Genomic DNA, 21,624 nt, shown 5'->3' with positions numbered 1-21,624 from the left:
TTTCAGATGAGAGCATTGGAATCTAAGAGACTGAGGAGCTTGTTCAGAAACCATACAGCAAGTAAATGGCCACGCCAAAACTCATGCCCCTGGTGTCTGAGCTGCTGCCCCTAATCCTTCTCGTTGGTCCCTCTCAGAGGACTGCTTTTGTGAAGAGGGTCTGGGGCCTTCCTCACATTCACAAGACTTCTTCCTGGAGGACAGAAACTCTGCTTAAAGGCTCATTCTCCCTAACCTGGCTCTTGAAGGAGAATGAGGAGAGGGTCTTTCAGTTTCTCGGAGACCTGTTTCATCCACAATTAACCAGCAGTGAGTTTCAGAATAAAGCTCAGCTTTTAGTCTCTAGACAGGCTCATATTTTGTCTCTCCTGGTTGGAAAGGCCCCTGTGAGTAAACCAAACCCAGAAGCACTGATTCCACTACTCAGTGGACATGTAGTAATAACAATACTTATAGCCGTCATTTGTTCACTGCATCTGGCTTCCGATACCATAGTCATGATGAAGACTCCCAAGTTTGTACCTCTGGCCAGGACCTTTCCATGAACAACAGATTCCTACATCAAACTGCCTACCTGACATCTCCACCTAGATGAATAGTACGTATCTCAAGCAAAATAGAACCCCTGATCCTCTCTTCAAATTCAGCTCCACCTGCCTTGCTTCTATCTCAGGAAATGGCCCCTTGATTCTTTCTATTCCTTGGGCAAAATCCTTGAAGTTATCCTTGACTCCTCTCTATTCCTGATGGCCCACAAATAATCAACCAGCAAAACTCATTGACTCCCTCTTCAAAACATGCCCTGAATCTGACCATTTCTTAGCACATTCACCATTTCCACTGTGGGTCTAAGCCACCCACATCTCTTACCTAGATTATTGCAATACTGTTGACCCCCCCCCCACAGTTATTCTCCAACAGGCTGTCAAATGGGTCCTTATGGAATATAAATCAGACTATGCTTCCCAGCTCAAAATTCTTCAGTGATTTCCTCCCTCCTTCAGAGTGAAAAACCAAGGGCATAACCATGGCCTACAAGGCCATAAAAATGGCCTGTAAACTACCCTCATGTACACCTCTCTGACTTCTCTTCCTCCTTACTCACTCCACTCCAGCCACTCTGGCTTCCTGCTTTTCCTCACACATGCTTAGCTTTCTCCTACCTCAGGATCTTTGCATCTGTTTTTCCTTATATCTCAGACGGCCTTCCCCCAGTTCAGGTAGCCACATGACTTGCTCCTCCATGTCCTTATTTTCTCTAATCACCTTTGTAAAACAGCATCTATGTAAATATACAGGTGGAGATGTCAGGTCATTCTTTTATTTTCTTTACCTTGCTTTATTTTTCTCCATATCACCGAACAGATCAGAGTATATTTATTTGTTTGTTATTTTGTTTTGTTTTTTCCTATCTCCCATTAGAGAGTATATTCCATGAAGGCCTCTTATTTTGGTTTTGCTATTGTTTATTGCTTTATCTCCAGCTCCTAGAACAATGCCTGGCACATAGTAGGTACTCAGTAAATATTTCTTAAAATAAAATGAATAAACTTGATCACTTACTCTCTGTGACTTTAGGAAAATATCTCAATGCTATTACCTTTTAAATGAACGTAATGCTCAACAAAGGACATTACCATAACATTATTTTTACTTTTTTATTCCTTTTCATCATAATCATTTGACATTTTCTCTAAAAACTTATTAAGTGCCAGAACATTGTATTGCATATAATTCTAAAGGGAAAATGACTTAATTGTCCATTGAAATACTGACAAGAAACAAATCCCTTATTAGATCACAAAATTTACTGACATCATATCTACAGCTAAACATTCCCTGGGTTGTCCAATCTGGAATGTGCCCTGACTGGGTACACTCCCCTTAAATTCTTCAGTGGAACTTTTCTTCCCATTAAGCCTCACAGTGCAGGACTTCAGATCGGTCTCTGATGCTTTAGCAGTGGAGGAAGTAGAACTTGGCTGTGAACTTAGTAAAACTGTCAACTGGCTTTCTGTGGTCCTACATTATTTAGTTGATTTATACCTGAAACTCTGCTGCTTCTTGTTAATTTCTTTATTTTTTTTTTTAGAATGAGTGAGATCCTAGGTATGGCGTTATTTGATTGATTTTAAAGTGAAGTGCATTTTGGTTTCCAAGTTAATTACTGTCAGCAACCTCATTCCTCTACGGTCATTTACCACGGCATATTAAAATTGTCTCTTTATGTGTTTGTCTCTCCCACTGGATCCTAAGCTACCTGAAAGTAGGTGCTATGTCTTAGTCATATCAGCATTGTTAACATCTGGCCCCTGCTAGCCCATTGGAGATTATCAATAGATATTTTTTAAAACAAAGGCTGTGCAGTGTGATACTGCAAGAACAGACGCTAGACCAAATGATGTAAGGTTGAACCCTGGCACTGCCACTGTGTGAGATCAGGCAAATTGCTTCACTGCTCTGTGCCTCCGTTTCCTCCTTCATAGAGTAAGGACAATATTGTTTCTCTCATACGGTTGTGATAAGAATTAAATTTAAAAATGCAAACTGCTTATAACAGTGTGCTTAATAAATAGAATTCACTCTATATAATAAATATAATTGTTAGTATTCAGTAAACATTAGCTTTCACTAAATGCAAAATAGAGTGGCCCTTTCACGCCACTTAATTCCAAAGCCGTTTCAGTCATCTTTAGATGAGACATCCTGCGCAAGAGATAGCGAGTGTACGCCTGTCTGACCCCATTCACCTCTCCTGCAGACTTAAAGTGGCTTCTGATCTTTCTCAATTCAGTCCCTCAGGAAGCTACTGCCAGTTCACTGGTGTTCACCAAGACATGGAAGATTATCTGCCCCTCTTCTGCTCATTGCCTGCGCTCATTACATGTGCAAACAGAAGGTCAGGTAGAGGATCAGAAGCAGTTAACCCAAAGATGCCAGCCTCGAGCTTGAGTCGCTTGGGGGAGGGGACACAGCCTCACCTTATGGAACTGTGGAGGGTATATTCGAGCAGCCCCATGGTTCAGTAGTAGCTGGTAGCAGATCTCAGGCTGGGCGGCAGGCCGCACAGAGGTGACCTTCAGCACGTACTGGATGGCCGCACAGCCATTGATGTCCATGAGGTTGGCCTCAGCGCCCGCTTCCAGCATCATGTGCATGAGCACGTGGTCACAGTTCCAGGCTGCCTTGTGGAGCGGAGATTTGAAGTCATCGTCCCTGGCGTTGACCTCGGCATGGTAGTCGAGCAGCATGCGGCAGACGAGGTGATGCTCCCTGCTGTACTCCTGCTCTTTAAAGCGGAGGGCCCAGTAGGTGGCGACAGCCAGGGGCGTCTCCATGTGGGCGTTCACACTGTCCACTACGGCCCCATGCTCCACGTAGAAGGCCACCAGCTCCGAGAGGCCGAAGTGGGCAGCTGTGTGCAAGGGGGTCTCTTCATCCTGGTTGTTGGTCTTCATGTTCACGTTCGCCCCTAGGAAGGGAGATTGAGGAAGCCGATTATTTAAACTATGTTGACATTATACCCAAGGTTCATTAAACAGGACTTTACTGCTGCTTCCCCTTTAACCCCTGACTGCCATGCATTATCCCCTGTGTCCCCATTCTCTTTCTGGGCCCCATGGAAGCCACTCCTCTGACACAACAGTGCCATCTGCTGGACAAGCTGCAAATGCACTAGGGTGGGGCGTAGGCGTGGAGCGGGGGAGTGGAGAACAAAGGATTTCAGGCTGTTTGTTGAGTGTTAGTTCTTACAAAGTAGTCCCCATAACTAATCGCTTTTTATCAGTAAAATAGCAAACATCATTGAAAGTTTATACCGCAGTCTTTGAAACTCATACAAGTAGTTTTAAAAATCATTAGTTTCTTTGAATGTTTCACAAAATCATGTTTTTCTTCTTTCAAAGCAGAAAAGCCTGAAAGTTTGGTCCAGGCAAACTTTATTTATTTACTTATTTACTTTTTTAAGTGTGGTATGGCTGCCTAACTTTATATATCTAATCAATGTATTATTGATTTTTTACAGAGAGGAAGGGAGAGGGATAGAGAGTTAGAAACATCGATCAGCTTCCTCCTGCATATCTCCTACTGGGGATGTGCCCGCAACCAAGGTACATGCCCTTGACCAGAATCAAACCTGGGACCTTTCCGTCTGCAGGCCGAGGCTCTATCCACTGAGACAAACCGGTTAGGGCGAGGCAAACTTTAGTGGCGTGTTTGACAGACAGTACTAGAGCCGCCCAAGGCTGCGAGGCTCTCTTGGAACACAGTGGGGGGAAAACAACAACCACAAATACTTTGACCTCCAAACTAGCCTTAAGGTCATGTTTTACACTGAAAGGGGTGGAAGCCAGTAGTATAATGGAAATACCCACTGAAAGGAAGGCAAGCCCAGTGGTGAGGCTTGGTGGTTGAGCATCAACCTAAGAACCAGGTCACGGGTAGATTCCCAGTCAGGTCATATGCCTGGGTTTCTGGCTTGGTCCCCTGTTGGGGGCATGCAGGAAGCAGCTGACTGATGTTTCTCATGGATGTTTCTATACCACTCCCTTCCTCTCTCTTAAAATCAATAAAGTATTTTTTTTAAAAAGAAAGACAATGATTTAGCAACTGTGACGTTTTTGATTTATGGGAAACAATGGCTGTTAGAAATAAATTTTTAGTACTTGGAAAGTTCCTTAGGAATTATTTAATCCAACCGTATGTAACAGGCCAGGAAACTGATGTGAGTTTTATTTTTCTGATAGGAAATATTAAGAACTAGAATGGTCAACTTGAGAAGCTGAAGTCTTCCTTCTCTGCCTAATTTAAGGTGGTGAACCCAATGACCCTTGGGGGCCTACTATATTACTGATTCTACTGGAAATTTATATGGCTACTTCAAGTATAAATCTTGATATAGTTATTATTATTATGCCAGCAACAAATATTTATTAAGCACTTAACATGGACAATATTCTGAGCTAAAAGCTTTTCATATATCGCCTCATCAAATCCTAATATTTCTTTGCAGTAGGTACAATTTTTACCCTAATTTTACAGCTAAAGAAATTTGTTAGGCTAATAACCACACCAAGCTAAGAAGTAAAGAGGTTGGAAAACGGACAGCCTGACTTCAAAATCTCTTACCACTGTTCTGTTCTTTCCACTTCGTTATTTTTCTAGAAAATTTTTCTGTACTTTACTCTTGATATTGAAAACTTGAAAGTGGTACAGAAATCATGTTGCATTTTGTTAATTTAAAAAATCTGTTCTCTAAATATTGCTCCTCTATGCCCTTTTCTATGGCATTCTCTGCTCATATAGAACATATTTGAGAAAAGCAATACTCCTACAAGTGTGCTCAGTATTCTATACAAAATCAATGCCCCCCCCCCCCCAGCCCCCCGTGAGGTGTCTGAGGGCACATGGCTCCATAAACTCTGAGACTGTCAGTAGCCCAACTTGCAGAAAGCAGAAAGCAGAATTATAACCAAAGATTGTCATGCACGGAGCCAGCTGTGTTCATCAGTATTCTGCCCCAGAGAAGTCCTGGGTCAGGTCTCCTTTTAGGTCAGCCCTTCTTTTCTCTGGAGTGCGAAGCAATGAATAAGAATGTCTTCCCAGAAGCCTTATTCCGGGTCACTGGAGAGTTTCCAGTAAGGAAGGGAATCAAAGGGTCAGGATGAAAATTTTACGGGCCAAATCGGAACAAACCACATTCTTTATTTTTAAATGTACTTGGACATTTATAATTGATCCTTGACCTCTTGGTACAACTCGACAGGCTGCGCAGTTTCCCTTTCTGAATAGAGGATCCTTATTTTTATAGTATTTGAATTGTGTCTTTGAGTGCTTTATATTTCCAGGGAATATGTAAAGTGGGATGATTTGACTACTTTTTAATTCTAGATTTTTGGGAAATTTAAAAAATATATTGTTAATGCAGAAATACAATGTATTCGTGTCCTAGATCTGTTATAACAAAGTACCACACACTAGGTAGCTTATTTCATGGTTCTGGAGACTAGAAGTTCGAAATTAAGATGTGGGCAGGGCTGGTCCTTTCTGGCTCCTTCTGAGGGCTTTAAGGGAGAATCTGTCTCATGCCTTCTCCTAGCTTGTGGTGACGGCAGGCAATCCTTGGTGTTCGTTGGCTTGTAGATGTCGCTCCAAGGTCTGCCTCCATCTTCACATGGTGTTCTGTGTCTCTGTGTCTTCACAGGTCTGTCTTCTTATAAGGACACAAGTCATATGGCAATAGGGGCCCATCTTGCTCCCATTTATCTTAACTAGTTACATCTGCAACAACCCTATCTTCACATACTGAAGTATTAGGGATTAGGACTTCAATATACCTTCTTTTTGAGGGGGAGCGAGTACACAATTCAACCCATAACATATAACATGCATTTCATAATATATAAAAATACATATGTGCAATTTAAAAATATTGTAAATAAAGCCATCTCCCGTGTAATCATATCCCAGGTCAAGAAATCAAACAGAAGAAGAAGGAGGGGGAGGAGGAGGAGGAGAAGGAGGAGGAGGAGGAGGAGGAGGAGGAGGAGGAGGAGGAGGAGGAGGAGGAGGAAGTGGAGGGGGAGGGGAAGAAATCAAACACTTTCAGGCCCAGAGAATCCCTTTCCTATCTATATTTCTCTATTCAACTCCTCCATCTTGCCAGCGATAATTATTATCCTGACTCTCATGATAATCATGTCTTTGTAATTCTTTATAGTTTACCACCTTTGTTTATATTTCTAAATAAAATGGTTTGATTTCACTCATTTTTTAACTTTATCTAAATGGATTAATAAGCACATTCTTTTATGACTTGCTTCTTTCACTCAACATTATATTTGTGAAAATAATTTGTATTGTAATCTCATTTGTTCATTTTATTGTGTTCTACTTCATAGCACGAGTAACCCACAATTCATCCATCCCACTGGTGCTGGGCATTTCCAGTTTCAGGTTATTCCAAACACTGCTCCCAGAGCATTCTTGTAGATTCTCAAACCCCGGGACTTTTGGCAATGTTTCTCTGAGTTCTAAACCTATGAGAGGAATTGCTGGGGCATTGGACAGCATATTGCCAGTGTCCTTAGAGGGTATAAAAAAGGTGTTGTACCAGTTTCCACTCCATAAGCCATGAGTGAGGGTTCTTATTGTACCATATTCTTGTCAACATTTGGTATTTTCAGTCTTTAATTTTAATCAACCTGGTGGGTGTGTAGTGACATCTCATTGTGTATGACTGTTTGTTTTCCTAGTTAACAATTCAGTTAGCCATATTTTACCTTACTATTGGGTATAAAACTTTTTTTTCTAAAAAGTTTTGATCTTATGACTAATGCTACAATTAATAAATTCATAAGTAAATTTCAGGATTATTTCCTTGGCATAAATCCCCCCCCCCCCCAAAAAAAAAAATAGAATCATTAAGATGAACCATCATGCCCTAACCGGTTTGGCTCAGTGGATAGAGCATCGGCCTGCGGACTCAAGGGTCCCAGGTTGCGGGCACATCACCAGTAGGGGGCGTGCAGGAGGCAGCTGATCAATGTTTCTCTCCCATCGATGTTTCTAACTCTCTATCCCTCTTCCTTCCTCTCTGTAAAAAAATCAATAAAATATATTTAAAAAAAAGATGAACCATGAACTATTGTAAGGGGCTTAATGAATAATTGCCAAATGTTATATTTATATCTCTTTCATTGATGTAGAAGAGTGCTATTTCACTCGCCTGTGTGTGGTTATAGATTTTTTAAAATGTTTTTAGTTTAGAAGTAAAAAAAAAAAGGTATGTTTTTTAAAAATGTGAATTCATTTAACTATTAGATTTTAAACATTTTTCTGTAATTATTAACAAGTGGTATTTCTTCTTTGGTTAAATGTCCAAATTTTTGTCCTTTTATACATTGAAGCTTTTCTGTTTTGTTTACATATATATGCGTCCTTCATTAAATTAAGATGTAATCCTGGGTTTTCATAATTGTTATAAAATTTTAAACCAGTTTACTTGGACTTTCTTAAATACAATGATGCTAAAGAGGGAGAGAGAGAGAGAGAGAAACATTGATGTGAGAGCTTAGCATCAATGTGAGAGCTTTACATAGATCAGCTGCCACCTGCAGGGATCGAGCCTGGAATCCAATCATGTGCCCTGATCAGGAGTCAAACCAGCAACCCTTTGGTGCATGGAACAATATCCAACCAACTGACCCACACTGGCCAGGGCCAAACAAGTTTTTGTGTGTATTTTTTTTAATAGTATATTGTCCTACTCCTCTCAGAGGTTGCAAAACTATCCAGATTAATTAAAATTTAGTTTTATCATAGATTTTTTAAATGTTTAATATTGGACTCACCTGGAACTTATTTTGGTGTAAACATCAATTTAGGAAGAATTGACAGTCTTACAATATAAAGTCTTTCCAGCCAAAAACATATTCTGTTTCTCTAAAAGATTTTCTTTACATTCTGTAAACTATATTACCCTCCCAGCCCCACTGCCAATTTTTTTTTGCAGTAATTTTCATTCAATAGGAGCAGGGTAAATTATTTCTGAGACAAAGCAACTTTAAGTGAGAGAAGGCCTTTCATGAACCTTTTAATTCATGCAAGATGCTCTCCAGAAGTAGTCTGGAATGGTTGCAAGTGAATTCAATAAAACTTTTAATTTGTTCTACTAAATAAAAAACAAGGACTTTCTAGATTTCACCAGTAGGCAAAGGAGACATGGATTTGTGTGCACCAAGAATGGGATGAAGAGAAGAGATAGGATAACAATGTGAACAGAAAGTGGGAGTTGGCCACAAGAAATGGTACCTGGCCAGCTAGACCAGGCCAGGCCCAGGGAAAAGATAATCCTGAAGCCAGGATTGCTGAGCATCACAGTACCAGTCAGTATTCATTTTTTTTTTCTGTTCTCCCAGTCTGTGTGATTGTCTCCTTTCACTATCCCCCATTGGAGAATAACTTCATGAATCCTGGTGATAAGACCTCATATTCCTTATTTCTTTCCAAATAAAGTTAAACTGCCTCCCAGTGCCTGTAGTTAGGTTAGAGCATCCTGGGTGTCATCACTGGGGCTCCATCTGCTGGGCTTTGCTACTTCCTGCAGGAAACCAGTTGGCCCTCAGAGGCACCTAGATTTCATGACCTCAAGAGCTACATGACAGTACGAGCAAGAAGAGGTCTCTAACTCTACAGAAACTGTCACCATGCTTGCTTTAGTTTCCTTTCTTCCAAGATAAAATTTTACATTAAAAACCCAGCCCATTTCTCCTTTCTTCCATCCCTTTCTGTCTCCACAGACATAACTACTAAAGTTGATTTTTTGTCATTGTAAACTTTTGTTCTTTTATTACTCATATATTTATCCACAAACAACATATACTATCGTAATATGTTCTTAAAAACTGTGTAAGTGGTATCTCACTTTTGCAATCTGTTTTGCTCAGTCACATTATGTTTGGAGTGGGGAACTGATTTTTTTATTTATTTCAACTGCTGAATAGAACGACATTGCATAATTAAGCTACAGCTTAAGCATTCCTCTGCTAAAGAAAGTTAAGTTGTTTTAGCTTTTTTATAATAACAAGTACCTTTCAAATTATGCAGGAGTTTCTTGAGAGAAATAGAACTACTGGGTAGTAAGTAGTGTATGAACATTTTCAACTATATGGAAGTATACTCATTAGTGCTTATATCAATTTATATGTACATCAGTACAGTTTAAATACTTCCAACCCTGGATACTGTCAAACAGATTAATGTTTGTCGATTAGTTGGTATGAAAAGATGTTTTGATTTAGTTTGCATCCCCCTGCTTACCAGTAAAGTTGAGCGTCTTTGCATATGTTTACAGGCAACAAGATTTCCACTTGTATAAATTGTCTATTCACAGCCTCTATCCACATTTCATTGGGATTTTTGTGTTTTTCTTATTTATTTTTCAGGATATACATAAGATCATTATTGAGAAAATAAAACAACTTTAATGAAGTCAAAGGACTTAAATTTAAATAAATGGCAAGCTTTGCTATGTTCATGGATAGAAAGATTCACTACTGTAAAGATGGCAATTCTTCCTGAATTGATCTATAAATTTAATGCAATGAAAATGTTATTTTCACAGAATTTGTATAGAATAAAGAGCAAGTCAACTTTCGAAAAAAGTGGAAAAAAATGAAAAGGAAAGAAGAGATGGTGAAGAAGGGGTACTTACCCTATCGGATATTCAAGCAAACTATAATTAAAGCACTGTGGTACTGATGCGTAGAGAGATAACTAGACCAATGAAATATAGTGGAGAGCCTCGAAACAAACCTACTTACAAACAGCATCTGTAATGACAGATGGGGCAGTACCAATTGGTGTGAGAGTTCATGGGCTATTTAATAAAAATATTGGGACCAAACACTGTCAGTTTCGTACAAGCACAAATTTGAGCTTGTGTATTGAGTGTTTGTGTGTATGTGCCTGTGTGTTAAACTGCAGATAAATCAAAGGCGAATGAAAAGCTAAATAATAAACTTCTAAAATATAGACCTATCCTGGGGACCACTTCGTAAGTTCTATAAGTGACTAAGCACTGTGCTGTCTGTACACCTGAAACTAATATAATATTGAATGTCAACTGTAGTTGAAAAATAAGAATAAATAAAATAAACATGTAGGAGTTTGGCCCAGGGGGGAATGGGCAGCCCCCACTATGTGGTCACTGTGTCTTCAGCGTACCCTCTCAGCTTACTAACTTTCCTCTGAGGCAGTTTTATCCGGGACTTCTCTTAGAACTCCCTGTTCCAGCCCTAAAACAGAATCCTCCACTTCTTTGACCTGCCCTTCTGAAAGAATTTTAGCTGCTGCATTTGATTTCGTAATCACTAAACTACAGTTATTTTCATTATTTCTATGCACTTATTGGGTTGCAGTGCTTTCAACATCTACCAGCTGCAGAAGGTGGCCCAGCTAGATTCCTCACCTTCTCGGCTGGTCTCCCTTCCTTTCCCTCGCACCAGCTCTGCAGGGGCTGGAACCCGCCGTGAGTAAGATGGATAAAAAGGAATCGAAGTGCTGAGTGCGAGAAGAAGGGAACACACCTTCCCCAGCTGCAGGCTTCCAGTCTGCGGCAGACTTGAGCAAGGGGAGAGGGGAGTTATCCTCTATTTAGTAAAATCCAGCTTGAATTATTTGCCCTGGAAGTCCAACGTTTGAACGGAGACTCACCTGCGAAACTTAAGAATTACCTAAGAATTACCAGAGGAGCCATCCGCCCACCTGAGTTTTCCTCCCACAGTAGAGGAGAAACTAGATCCTCTGGACAATTTATAGAGATACTGGAAAACAAAAATTCCATTTTTTAAATGAATACATTCCATGTACTTTGCATGATCCAGTTAATAGTCACCTGTCTAGTAAATTTTTAAGGGAGGACATCTTTTGGCAAAGTTTATAAAAACACAAATAGCTGAGCCTATTTTTCTATTGTCATCCTGCATTAAAAATAATATTTAAAGAGTATAGAATTCCTGGGTGACTTTATCCATAATTTTCCATAAGTTTGTTCTACTCTTTTCTAATACTGAAAATTATAAAGAAAGGGAAGTCCACCAACATTTTGGTTCTTTTACAAGCAATCTACTTTTTATTTACTCACCTGTTTGTATACTACTTTTACTATTTCTATTGCTGAAAATTGATATTTTATCAAAAATTTTTCTAGGTTTATATATTTTTTTACCTTATTTTGCCAGGAACCAAACCTATTCAATTCATCTCCACATGATGCGTTTTTCTACACACTAAAACATAGTTTTCTACCCTGTTTTAAAATATTGGTCAGATTCAAAAAGAAAACAGTGTTTTATATATTGAAGACTATGCAACCTCTTTTAGCTTAATGGTCATCACCCACCAATTATCGAGTCATGGTCATTGAAAAGAAATCTCCTCTTACAATTTTTTAAGCCCTAATTCTCAAATGCATGTGTGAAAATATGGTCTATTGCTCATGGCTTTCTTTTTAACGCCACCTTAAAAACTTACACTTTTCTTAGAAAAAGCACTAAGACAGGACGAAAAGTATTCAGTCTCCTTGGTTATGGTGGCCCCCAATATGTGTGAAAACATAAGGAGACATGGGTTATTATCACGGGTTATAATAAGAAGAATTTGAGAAGACATTTGGTTCAACTTATTAACTTGAGGTAAAAGTTTAGAATCTTCATTAGCTCCTTGTTTTGTCAGAGATGTCTTCATTCTCAGCAGCTTAACTTCAACTGCCTCCATTAAAAACCGTACTCGGATAGGCTTTTGTGCAGGTAAAAGACAGCACATTTGTTCAGCGTTCTTTTGTGAAAATATTCATAACATCTGCTATTTTTCAAGCCCTCAGGAGGAGTTTTACATATATTGTCTCGCTTGTTATTAACAGTGAGCATTCTTCAGAAACATCTATTATTCGAAGATTAGATTTTTTTTTTCCTCTTCCTATTCAGGGCCTTTCATTTCCTGGGATTGTTTCTCAAGTCTGCTTCTTTGTCAAGGATGCAATTCTGTGCAGTGTCAGGTTTGTTATTAACTGTCACCAAAGCATATTTTCAGTTGGCTGCTTTGTTCTAGTTTCAATTTTGCCCTTTTCAATTTACAATCTTTGGCAAATATATTGTCCTGTATCTTTCATAGTCTTGTCTTAAATGAAATCTTAAATGAAACACCATTCCCTCTAAGGCCCCATTTCTCTAATTCTCCCATTCTCCTGGGTCTGGAGCTGAGAACTACCCACTTCCAGATCAACCATGGTGCTTTGGAACCATTACTCTGTCACCCTTGTGTACACTCCTCATCCATGACGGTTGATGTCCCCCAAGAGGTTACTCTTGCTCCCCTCTTATCTACGATCTTGTAAGCTCTTAGTCATTCTCCCATTTTCTCTGAACACATAGGTATCTGGCTCAGTCTCTCCTTCATCTGTGTCCTGACATCATCCTGTAATACCTCCGTAGATGACCCATCCAACACATTCACGCTCAGAATTCTGAAATCTGGGACAGATTGTATTACTGTTACCAAATATCTTGATCTTATTACCAAACAAGGGCTCACTGCCTAACGTGCATAGAAGATAATCCTATAACACCAGCTTTTGAGAAAATAAAAAAGCTTTTATTGCAAGGTCGACTGGCAAGGAGACAGGAGGCAAGGCTCAAATCTGTCTCCCCGATCCAGGTTCCCAGAGAGATTTTTAAGGGGTTTCATCGCTGGATCTTCCGGGACAATGAACCCTTTGCTCAGGTTTTGGGCAGACACCGACATGCCCTTGCTTATGTTGTTTCCTGGACCTGCAAAGACCTTCAGTTTTTTTTCTTTGACTGACTACCTTTACTCATCCTTCAAGATTCAGTGCCATGTCATCCAGAAAACCTTCCTTCACCCCCAGGCTGTGCTACCTGTCTCTCCAAAGCAAAAATGTTATTATCATTCTAAGGCAGTGGTTCTCAACCTTCTGGCCCTTTAAATACAGTTTCTCATGTTGTGACCCAATCATAAAATTATTTTCATTGCTACTTCATAACTGTAATGTTGCTACTGTTATGAATCGTAATGTAAATATCTGATATGCAGGATGGTCTTAGGCGACCCCTGTGAAAGGGTCATTTGACCGCCAAAGGGGTCGTGACCCACAGGTTAAGAACCGCTGCTCTAAGGAATAACAGATTTGGGTGTCTTCTTTCTCATTTCAAGATCTTTCGAAACAGATGCTATTTCTATTTGTCTTTGTGTCCCTTGTGCCTGGTACATTCATGCATTCAACAAATGTTTGTTGAGACGCTACTGTGGACCACTATTGTTCCAGGCTCTGGAATAACATAGTAAATAAGCCAGACAATGTCCCTAACTTCGTGGAATTTACATGCTAGTGAAGAAGAGAGACAGAATAGATAACATACCCTATATAATAAAGAGGTAATATGCAAATTAACCCCCAGCCCTCACAAGATGGCTGCCTATGACCAGGTCGGCAGGGGGGGTTCGTGAGGGACAACCAAACTGAAAAAGCAGGCTGCGTGGGGCGACCAGGCCGGCAGGGGGGCCATTTAGGGGCGACCAGGCAGGCAGGCAGGTGAGCGATTAGGAGCCAGGGGTCCAGGATTGTGAGAGGGATGTCCAACTGCCAGGTCCAACTGCCAGGATAGGCCCAATCTCAGGGACTGGCAGTCAGACATTTCCCAAGGGGTCCCGGATTGGAGAGGGTGCAGGCTGGGGTGAGGGGACCCCTCCCATATATGAATTTTGTGCACTGGGCCTCTAATATATAAATTTATTATATAATATGTTTATATCTGTAAAAAGGTCGTGAGTGATGTTATATAAACCACGTGTGAAGAAAAGTAAAGCTGAGTAAAGTGATGGAGAATGGTGAGGGAAGAAGATGACACTTACAATGTAAAGACTTTCTGAGGATGAGACTGTGGTGCAGCAGGGAGGTAACCATCTGAAGATAATGGGGAAAGGCTTTCCTGGCCTGAAGGCAATAGCAAGAGAAAAGACTCTGAGGTAGGCAGGAACAAGACAGATATATTCAGAAAATGCAAGGAAGGCAAGCATCATCAGAGGTGAGTGACAGAGGGAGTGGTTGGAAATAGCATTGGTGAGGCAGGCAGGGGTCAGACGATGTCAGGCTCAGAAGGTCACAGAAAGACTTTAGGCCAAATTTTTAATGTGAGGGAAATATTGGTAAGGGAAACGATCTGATTCACCTTTTATAAAGACCACTCGAGCTGGTTGTGTGGAGGGTGGGCTGTACGAAAGGCAAGAGTGAAAGCAGAAAAATTATTGGAAGTCCATCATTGTAGACCAGAAAGAAACACGTGATGTGGGCAAGGACACTCTCCGTGTATGTGGTTTGAAATTGTCTGACTGGAGATATATTTTAATGGCACCAACATGTTGGGGTGGGGGGGTGCAGTTGCAGTGTGAGGGAAAGTGATGAAACACAGATGCCTTCTAGGTTTTTGGCTTGAGCACCTGGAGAAACAAAATTGTCATTTATTAAGATGAAGAGCATGGAGGCAGGGATGGGAAACCCAGTTTCAGTCTGGACATGGTGAGTGTGAGTGGAGATAGGTTTTTACGTAGTTGGGTAGAAAAGCTGGAGTTCAGAGGACAAGGTCAGGCTGGGATAATATGGGAGTTAACACCATTTGGTGAGATTTGAATTGATAGAACCAAGTAAGATCACCAAGGTGAGTTTAGATGAGAAAAGCATATCTTCACCTGGGACCCACCAACTTTTAAACGTACAAAAGAGAAACAAATCCAGGAAACAGGACTGAAGAAAAGCCAGTGAAGGGGTAGAAAACAGCTTGCTCTCCAAATGCCATTAAATCAAGCCCTTTTTTTCACATACTCTGTTCTCCTAGCAAGTTTCTTGACAGCCGCCTGTATTTTTTAAAACATATTAAAACCATGAAGCAAATATCACAAACTATTTCCTTCTGTCTCCTGAAGCAAATCTTTTTCATATCAAAGCTTATCGCTCAACTCCACAGAATATTGCTTCTTGTCCCCTGGGACACAGCCTCTTTCTCATACAGCCCATGTGTATTTATTCTTATGTTTGTTTTTAATTTACTCAACCTAAAGGAAAAGCTATCTTTCTAGACGTGAACAATCCACATGTAGGCACTGAGCTCAGTCACCTTATACTTATTTTTTATCTTTTCCATTAAAAAAAGAACACACTGATTAAAATTTAGTAAAATAACCATAGATAAGACCGATTAACTCAGATTTTGGAAAATGTACTATCTTGCTACTTCCTGATAATCTTATTGGGCTCATAAAGTCAGACCATATCTTATGATGGGAGAGTGCTTGTGCTAAAGAAAATGAATGTTGTTATTGTCATTCAATGGGGAGGGGGGAAAGGTTAATCCTGGGAAGATTCTTGTTATTATCCTTTTTTTAAGGCCTTGAATTTGGAGAAAGTGAATAATGGCTTCTTTTTCTACCCAGGGACAAAATTCTGTCTGTTCTGGACCCAGAGCAATGGGTGGCCAAGATTGCATGGCCCTCACCACACAGAGGCAGGTCTGGAATGAGACAGGAAGGTGGTGAGGTATGAATGGGAGTGATACCCCAGCCAAAAGAGGATTCTCCAGTTTTAAGGAGATGGGCCCACTTGGATAATCCAAGGTCATCTCTCCATCTCAAGGTCCTTAATTTAATGACATCTGACAAATCCCTTTTGTCACATAGGTGACATATTCATTTACAGATCTCAGGAATTATTAAGTGGACATCTTTGGAGGGTTTTATTATTCTGCCTACTCCAGAGAGATAAAACTTACCCTCCGATGGGAAGCTGGAGGAATGAAGGAATGATTAATGTACACAGAGCTAAACGAAGTTCTTGCTGCACCAAATATGTATTCCATTCCTAACTACATGCTCCCATTTCATTCTTTTAAGCCAATATTTCTGTTCTGTGATATATTAGTACTGTAAGAGGCATAAAAAAATAAAGGCTCTGTAGCCCAAGCTTGTTTGCTCAGTGGTTAGAGCGCCAGCCCGAGGACTGAAGGATCTCAGATTCAATTCCCAGTCTAGAGCATGTACGTGGGGTGTGTGTTTGCTCCCCAACCCCAATTGGGGTGGGTGTGGGAAGCAACCAATAGATGTTTCTCTCTCATATTGATGTTTCTCCCCCTCCCTTTCTCTCTTTCTTCCATGCTCTCTCTAAAGATCAATGGGGGGGAAAAAGATCCTTGGGTGAGGACTTAAAAAATAATAACTTAACCAAATTTGTGCATTCTGTGTACTTTTGTATACTTACAATTTACACTAACATATGAAAGATTCTGAAAATACTATGGGAAGGAAATCTGTCTAATTTAACTTGGGTTTTCCCAAACTTATTTGACCAAGGAACTGTCTTTTGTAATATCTGTCAGCAGTTGCAGAACCAGTATTTAATATATTAGACGTTGGGAAATGCATTTCTAGACAATACAAAAGTAAGGCATGGGAAAAGAACCACACGTGAAGATCTATGAGTTCTTGCTTGAGTTCTCTAGAATAGGTTTGGATTATTATCTCATTTAGTAAGCGAGGGCTTATATTCGAAGAGGTTAAATCTTGTGTTTATTCATGTAGATAGTGATTGGGGATGGGGGCGGGGGGGGGGGGGGGGCGGCGGGTAGCCAGGATTTAAACCCAGGCAAGCTTACTCAAGTACCTATCTTCTTAAACACTACATTTAAATTAATCTTTCATAGCAAGCCATATTGGAGTCCCTTGGGTCGAATATGCCCCCGATCTAATCAGTGTGGTGGGGAAGGACCCAGTGTTACAGAACATAACAGCCTACACTTTCCCTTCATCAAAGACTAAGCAAGGCAATTCTAGAAGGTGAGCCAATGGCAGTTTGATTGACGGATACACTCAGTCTATAATGGAGAGGCACAGGACTAGGCAACTGGGCAGTTCCGTTGGGATTCTAAGTAGCAAAGGAGAGGCAGCACCACCTAGTGGCAAAGGCCTGGCTCTGCATCGAAGTCAATTTGCATTCAAAACCTGGTTTTACCATTAAACAATTTGTCTACAACTCAGTGTTTTAATCTGCAAATGGGGAATAATAGCATTAATCCCATGGGATGGTTGAGAGGATTAAAAGAATATGGATAAAATGCCAGGCATGCAATAGAAATGCCATTTGAGGTTACTTTTATTTTTAATATATCTTGATTGTTGAAAATATTATGACGTCCCCTTTTCCCCCTCCATTGACCCCCTCTACCCTGCTCCTGCCCACTTCCCAGGCCTTCACCACACTATTGTCTATCTAGGCCCTAGGGGTTATGCATGATTATTAAGTCCAAGCAGACCTTTTCTGGGACTTTCATTCAATCTTTTTCTCCTGCCCAAACCCAGGTTAATTCAACTTTGCTTTAAGGAGTGGATTTCCTTGCTGCCTTGACTACTCAATTCTTTGGTTGGTGCTGCCTAATCTGAACCCTGAGTCTCCTTCTAAAATTGTTTATTACTCATGGAGATTACAAAGAAAACACTTGCATTTCTGTTTTTAAACCTGATGTCTTTGGCTAAATGGTGTTTAAAAATCTTCAGGGAATAATAAGATCCAGGCTCCTCTAAGTGAAAAATAAATCAGAGTGGTGCCCATAGAAGAAGCATAAGAAGGAGGAGGAGGAGGAGGAGGAGGAGGAGGAGGAGGAGGAGGAGGAGGAGGAGGAGGAGGAGGAGGAGGAGGAGGGGGAGGAGGAGGGGAGGAGGAGGAGGAGAAAGAAAAAGAAGAAGGAGAAGCAGAGAGAAGGAAGGAGAAGGAAGGAGAAGCAGAGAGGAGGAAGAGGAGGAGGAGGAGAGAGCAGGGCCAAGGAAATTTCATCCTTTAATTTCTCATTTCAGAGGCTTCTAGTTATAAAGCAAAGATAACATGTCCAGACTGAAAACTCACAGCACAAATCACATATGGCCTTTGATTGACAGTAGGGAGAGCCGGTGGGAGCAGGAAGCCTATAATACTAAGGGGGAGAAGAGGCTGTAATTAACACTCCCTCTGAGAGAGCACTTGGGAATCCTCCTGGCAGCAGTAAGCAACCCAAATTTAACACACTAGGCCTGGGATAGTCAGATAGGTGAGACCAAAGCAATTAGCATTGGGATTTTGAAAAAGTTGTTCACCTAAATTTAGTGTCAGGGATATTTAACTTGCACTTCTTGCTTCTACTTATTTTAATCTTTGCTATATCACATTGTTAGAGGTAGAAATTAGAAAATTAATCAAAGTGTTGCTTTTAATTAAAGAGTTTAATTTAAGAAAAATTAATGGAATTTTAATATATCTTGTTCAATCACTTAGCTACACCTTCGTTGGAGCAAGTCCAGGAAACCCAAATAAAGGCAGAAGGAAAAGATCAGCTTCTGTGTTGAGGGTCTGCTTTGCAACTTCAAACCTTCTAGGCACCAAAAAATGGCAAAGTGGGGGTAAATGATTGCTTTGAGGAGGACCCATTCTGGGAGAAGTATTGATAGCTCTTCACATCTTTTAATTAAACTCCTAATATACCCAGAATTACTCATAAAATACTCATAATTTTTTTCAAGAAAAACCTTTAAGAACATCTTATGGTAGTGAATTTTTTAAGCTAATGGAATTCTAATACAGCATTTAAACTGCTCTTTTCTGTGGGCACTGTCAACTTAGTACAAACTTTTCTCCTATTTTTTTTAACTAGCAGAATGCCCCAGAAGGATAAGCAGTATACAATATTCAGCAAGGCACAGTAGGACCATCATGGACGCAAACCATACAGCATAGGTCCTGCTTGCATCTCACCAGCTGTGTGAATGGGGGCCTTACTGAACTTCCTCTGAGTTCTGATTCCTCATCTATAAAATTAAGAGAATAATATGTACCTCACATGGTTGTTGCAAGGATTAAATGAGACATTTTATTTTAAAGTACCTGACATTCCACATCCTAGATGCTTAACATACATTATTTTCCCCCTTCATATGCATATAGACCAGCAACATCAATTTCCTTTGTAGAGAAAGCCAATGCTGTTAACTTTATTAGGCTAAATTTTCCATTAAGCATTTATCCTTATTCATTAGCTAGAGGACTGACGCACAAAGATATTAAATTATTTACTCAAGTTTAATGAATGAAATTGAAAACCTTTTTCCCTGCTTAACATGAATATGCCCTTTTCAGTATGCAGAGCTTTGTTGCATTTATTCAGAAGCTATCGCTAAGTGCTTAGTTTGGAACACAGGATTAATGAGCCCAGAGACAGGGCGTTCGTCACTATGGCAACCAAACTAGCTTTCCCCTGTTCCAAGCTCAAAGAACGGATGCAGGATGCTTAACTCTGGCCCGAGGTATATAGCTGGGCGTTCTTTTTCATATATTTGACTCCCCGTTGCTGCCTCCAATTACTCCCTAATTCTGTTGGTAAAAAAAGGATAAAGGAAAAGAACATCCTTGCTTCTTTGGGGCTCTGCTTTTTCATCTGTACCCCCTGCCCGCCTTCCTGAATACATTTACCTCCCCATCAGTTTCTGAAGATTTTGGCACATTATGCCTCTCCACACAAATTCTAGATGACCTTAGCTACCAATGTCCAGGTCTCTCAATGTCCGGATCTTGTTTTCTCCAGTGACTTTCCCCTCCTCTCTGACCTGGTGACTCGCACCCGCAGTCATACCAGGACTGAAACACGACCTTCACCTGGTCAGCCTCCAGAAATTACAAATTTCCACATTCGATTCTCTGACCATAACTGCTCCTCTTCGCATCTTGGTTTCATTAGAACCCTTCTTTCTGTGTTCTCATTGTCCATTCGATGTACTGACTTTCCTTCCCTATCTATCCAGCTAAGTTCCATAGTCCATCATTTCAAAAACTCTTTTGCCCAGACCTTCCACTACCTCCCACTCTTTATAGCACCTACCTGGTTCGATGCAGCTGAGAGACGTATGGCAAAAATTACTCTACAGGTGATGTGCCATCTGTACAAGGCTGGTACCACCATAAAGTCACACATAGAAACTCAACTGGGTCTTCAAGACTGGTCAGCAACCCATTATATCTCTGTTTAACTTATCCCCTCCCTCTCAATAATAATTCTCGACCGTTTTCACTCCTCAATCCTTTAACCCTTTTTCCTCTTTCTTCACTCTCAGACCTCCTCACACCTTACTTTACATAAACAATACATTTCCTATGGAAACTCCCTTACAGCCTTACCACCGCACACATTAACTCCCGCCCTCTCCTGTTTTGCCTCCAGCTACACCAGGACAAGTGATCTCTCCAGAGCCAATTCCTCTACTTGGTTCTAGTTCTAATTTCCCAAACTTCTCAGAATCCTCACACCATAAATCAGCCTTCCTTTCTGTCTTCAATGTCTGTTCCACTAGTGGATGTTGCCATCTTTTTATTTTTTATGCTCAGGTTTTTGTCATTAAAAGAAAGAAATTTTCCAAGCTGCATTTCCTTCTTCGTCTACCCTATTGCTTCCTCTTCACAAACACTACTTGTTCACCCTCATAGACAACCTCCTTTTTAGTTAGCCATCCCTCCCCTTCTGATTTCTGTATCCATCACACAACTGATTGCTACAATCTTCAAGTCCTTTTATGTCACTAAATCCAATGGAAACTTTTTAACTCTCAACTTACTGGGTTTCTCTGTAGTGTTCAACACTTCTATGTCTCCCCGCTTCCTGACATACTTTCTACATAGAAGAAAAAAAACAATGGAAGCAGTAAACCATAAACTCAGAGTCATTTTTCCAGTGATAGTGATGAAATTGCTCTGTTTCAATCACACACTCCTCTCTAGCTCTAGCATTTATTTTTTTAAAAAATCTTTATTGTTGAAAGTATTACATATATCCCATTCCTCCCCCCCACCCCACTGACCTCTTCTAACTTGCCCCCACCCCCTACCCCAGGCCTTCAGGACCCTATTATCTGTGTCCATGGGTTATGCGTATATGCATACAAGTTCTTTGTTTGATCTCTTCTCACCCACCCACCCTCCACGGCCTTCCTTCTGAGGTTCCAAAGTCTGTTCTATGCTGATATTCCTAATTGAACATTCAATAA

At 40.5% G+C, this 21,624-nt stretch overlaps 1 protein-coding gene across 1 annotated transcript in view; it reads right to left on the bottom strand.

Moving 5' to 3' along the window:
- Positions 1 to 21,624, bottom strand: part of ASB4 (ankyrin repeat and SOCS box containing 4) — a 59,123-nt gene that overhangs the window by 9,539 nt on the left and 27,960 nt on the right. Inside the window, exon 3 of the mRNA XM_059712368.1 lies at positions 2,982 to 3,472. Within this exon, the coding sequence (XP_059568351.1) occupies positions 2,982 to 3,472 (491 nt within the window). The remainder of the gene's footprint in view (positions 1 to 2,981; positions 3,473 to 21,624) is intronic.

The sequence above is a fragment of the Myotis daubentonii genome, chromosome 10, assembly GCF_963259705.1.
Source record: "Myotis daubentonii chromosome 10, mMyoDau2.1, whole genome shotgun sequence".
Taxonomy (NCBI): Eukaryota; Metazoa; Chordata; class Mammalia; order Chiroptera; family Vespertilionidae; genus Myotis; species Myotis daubentonii.
The sequence above is the reverse complement of the archived record's forward strand: the minus strand, read 5'-3'. Positions and strand labels throughout refer to the sequence as shown.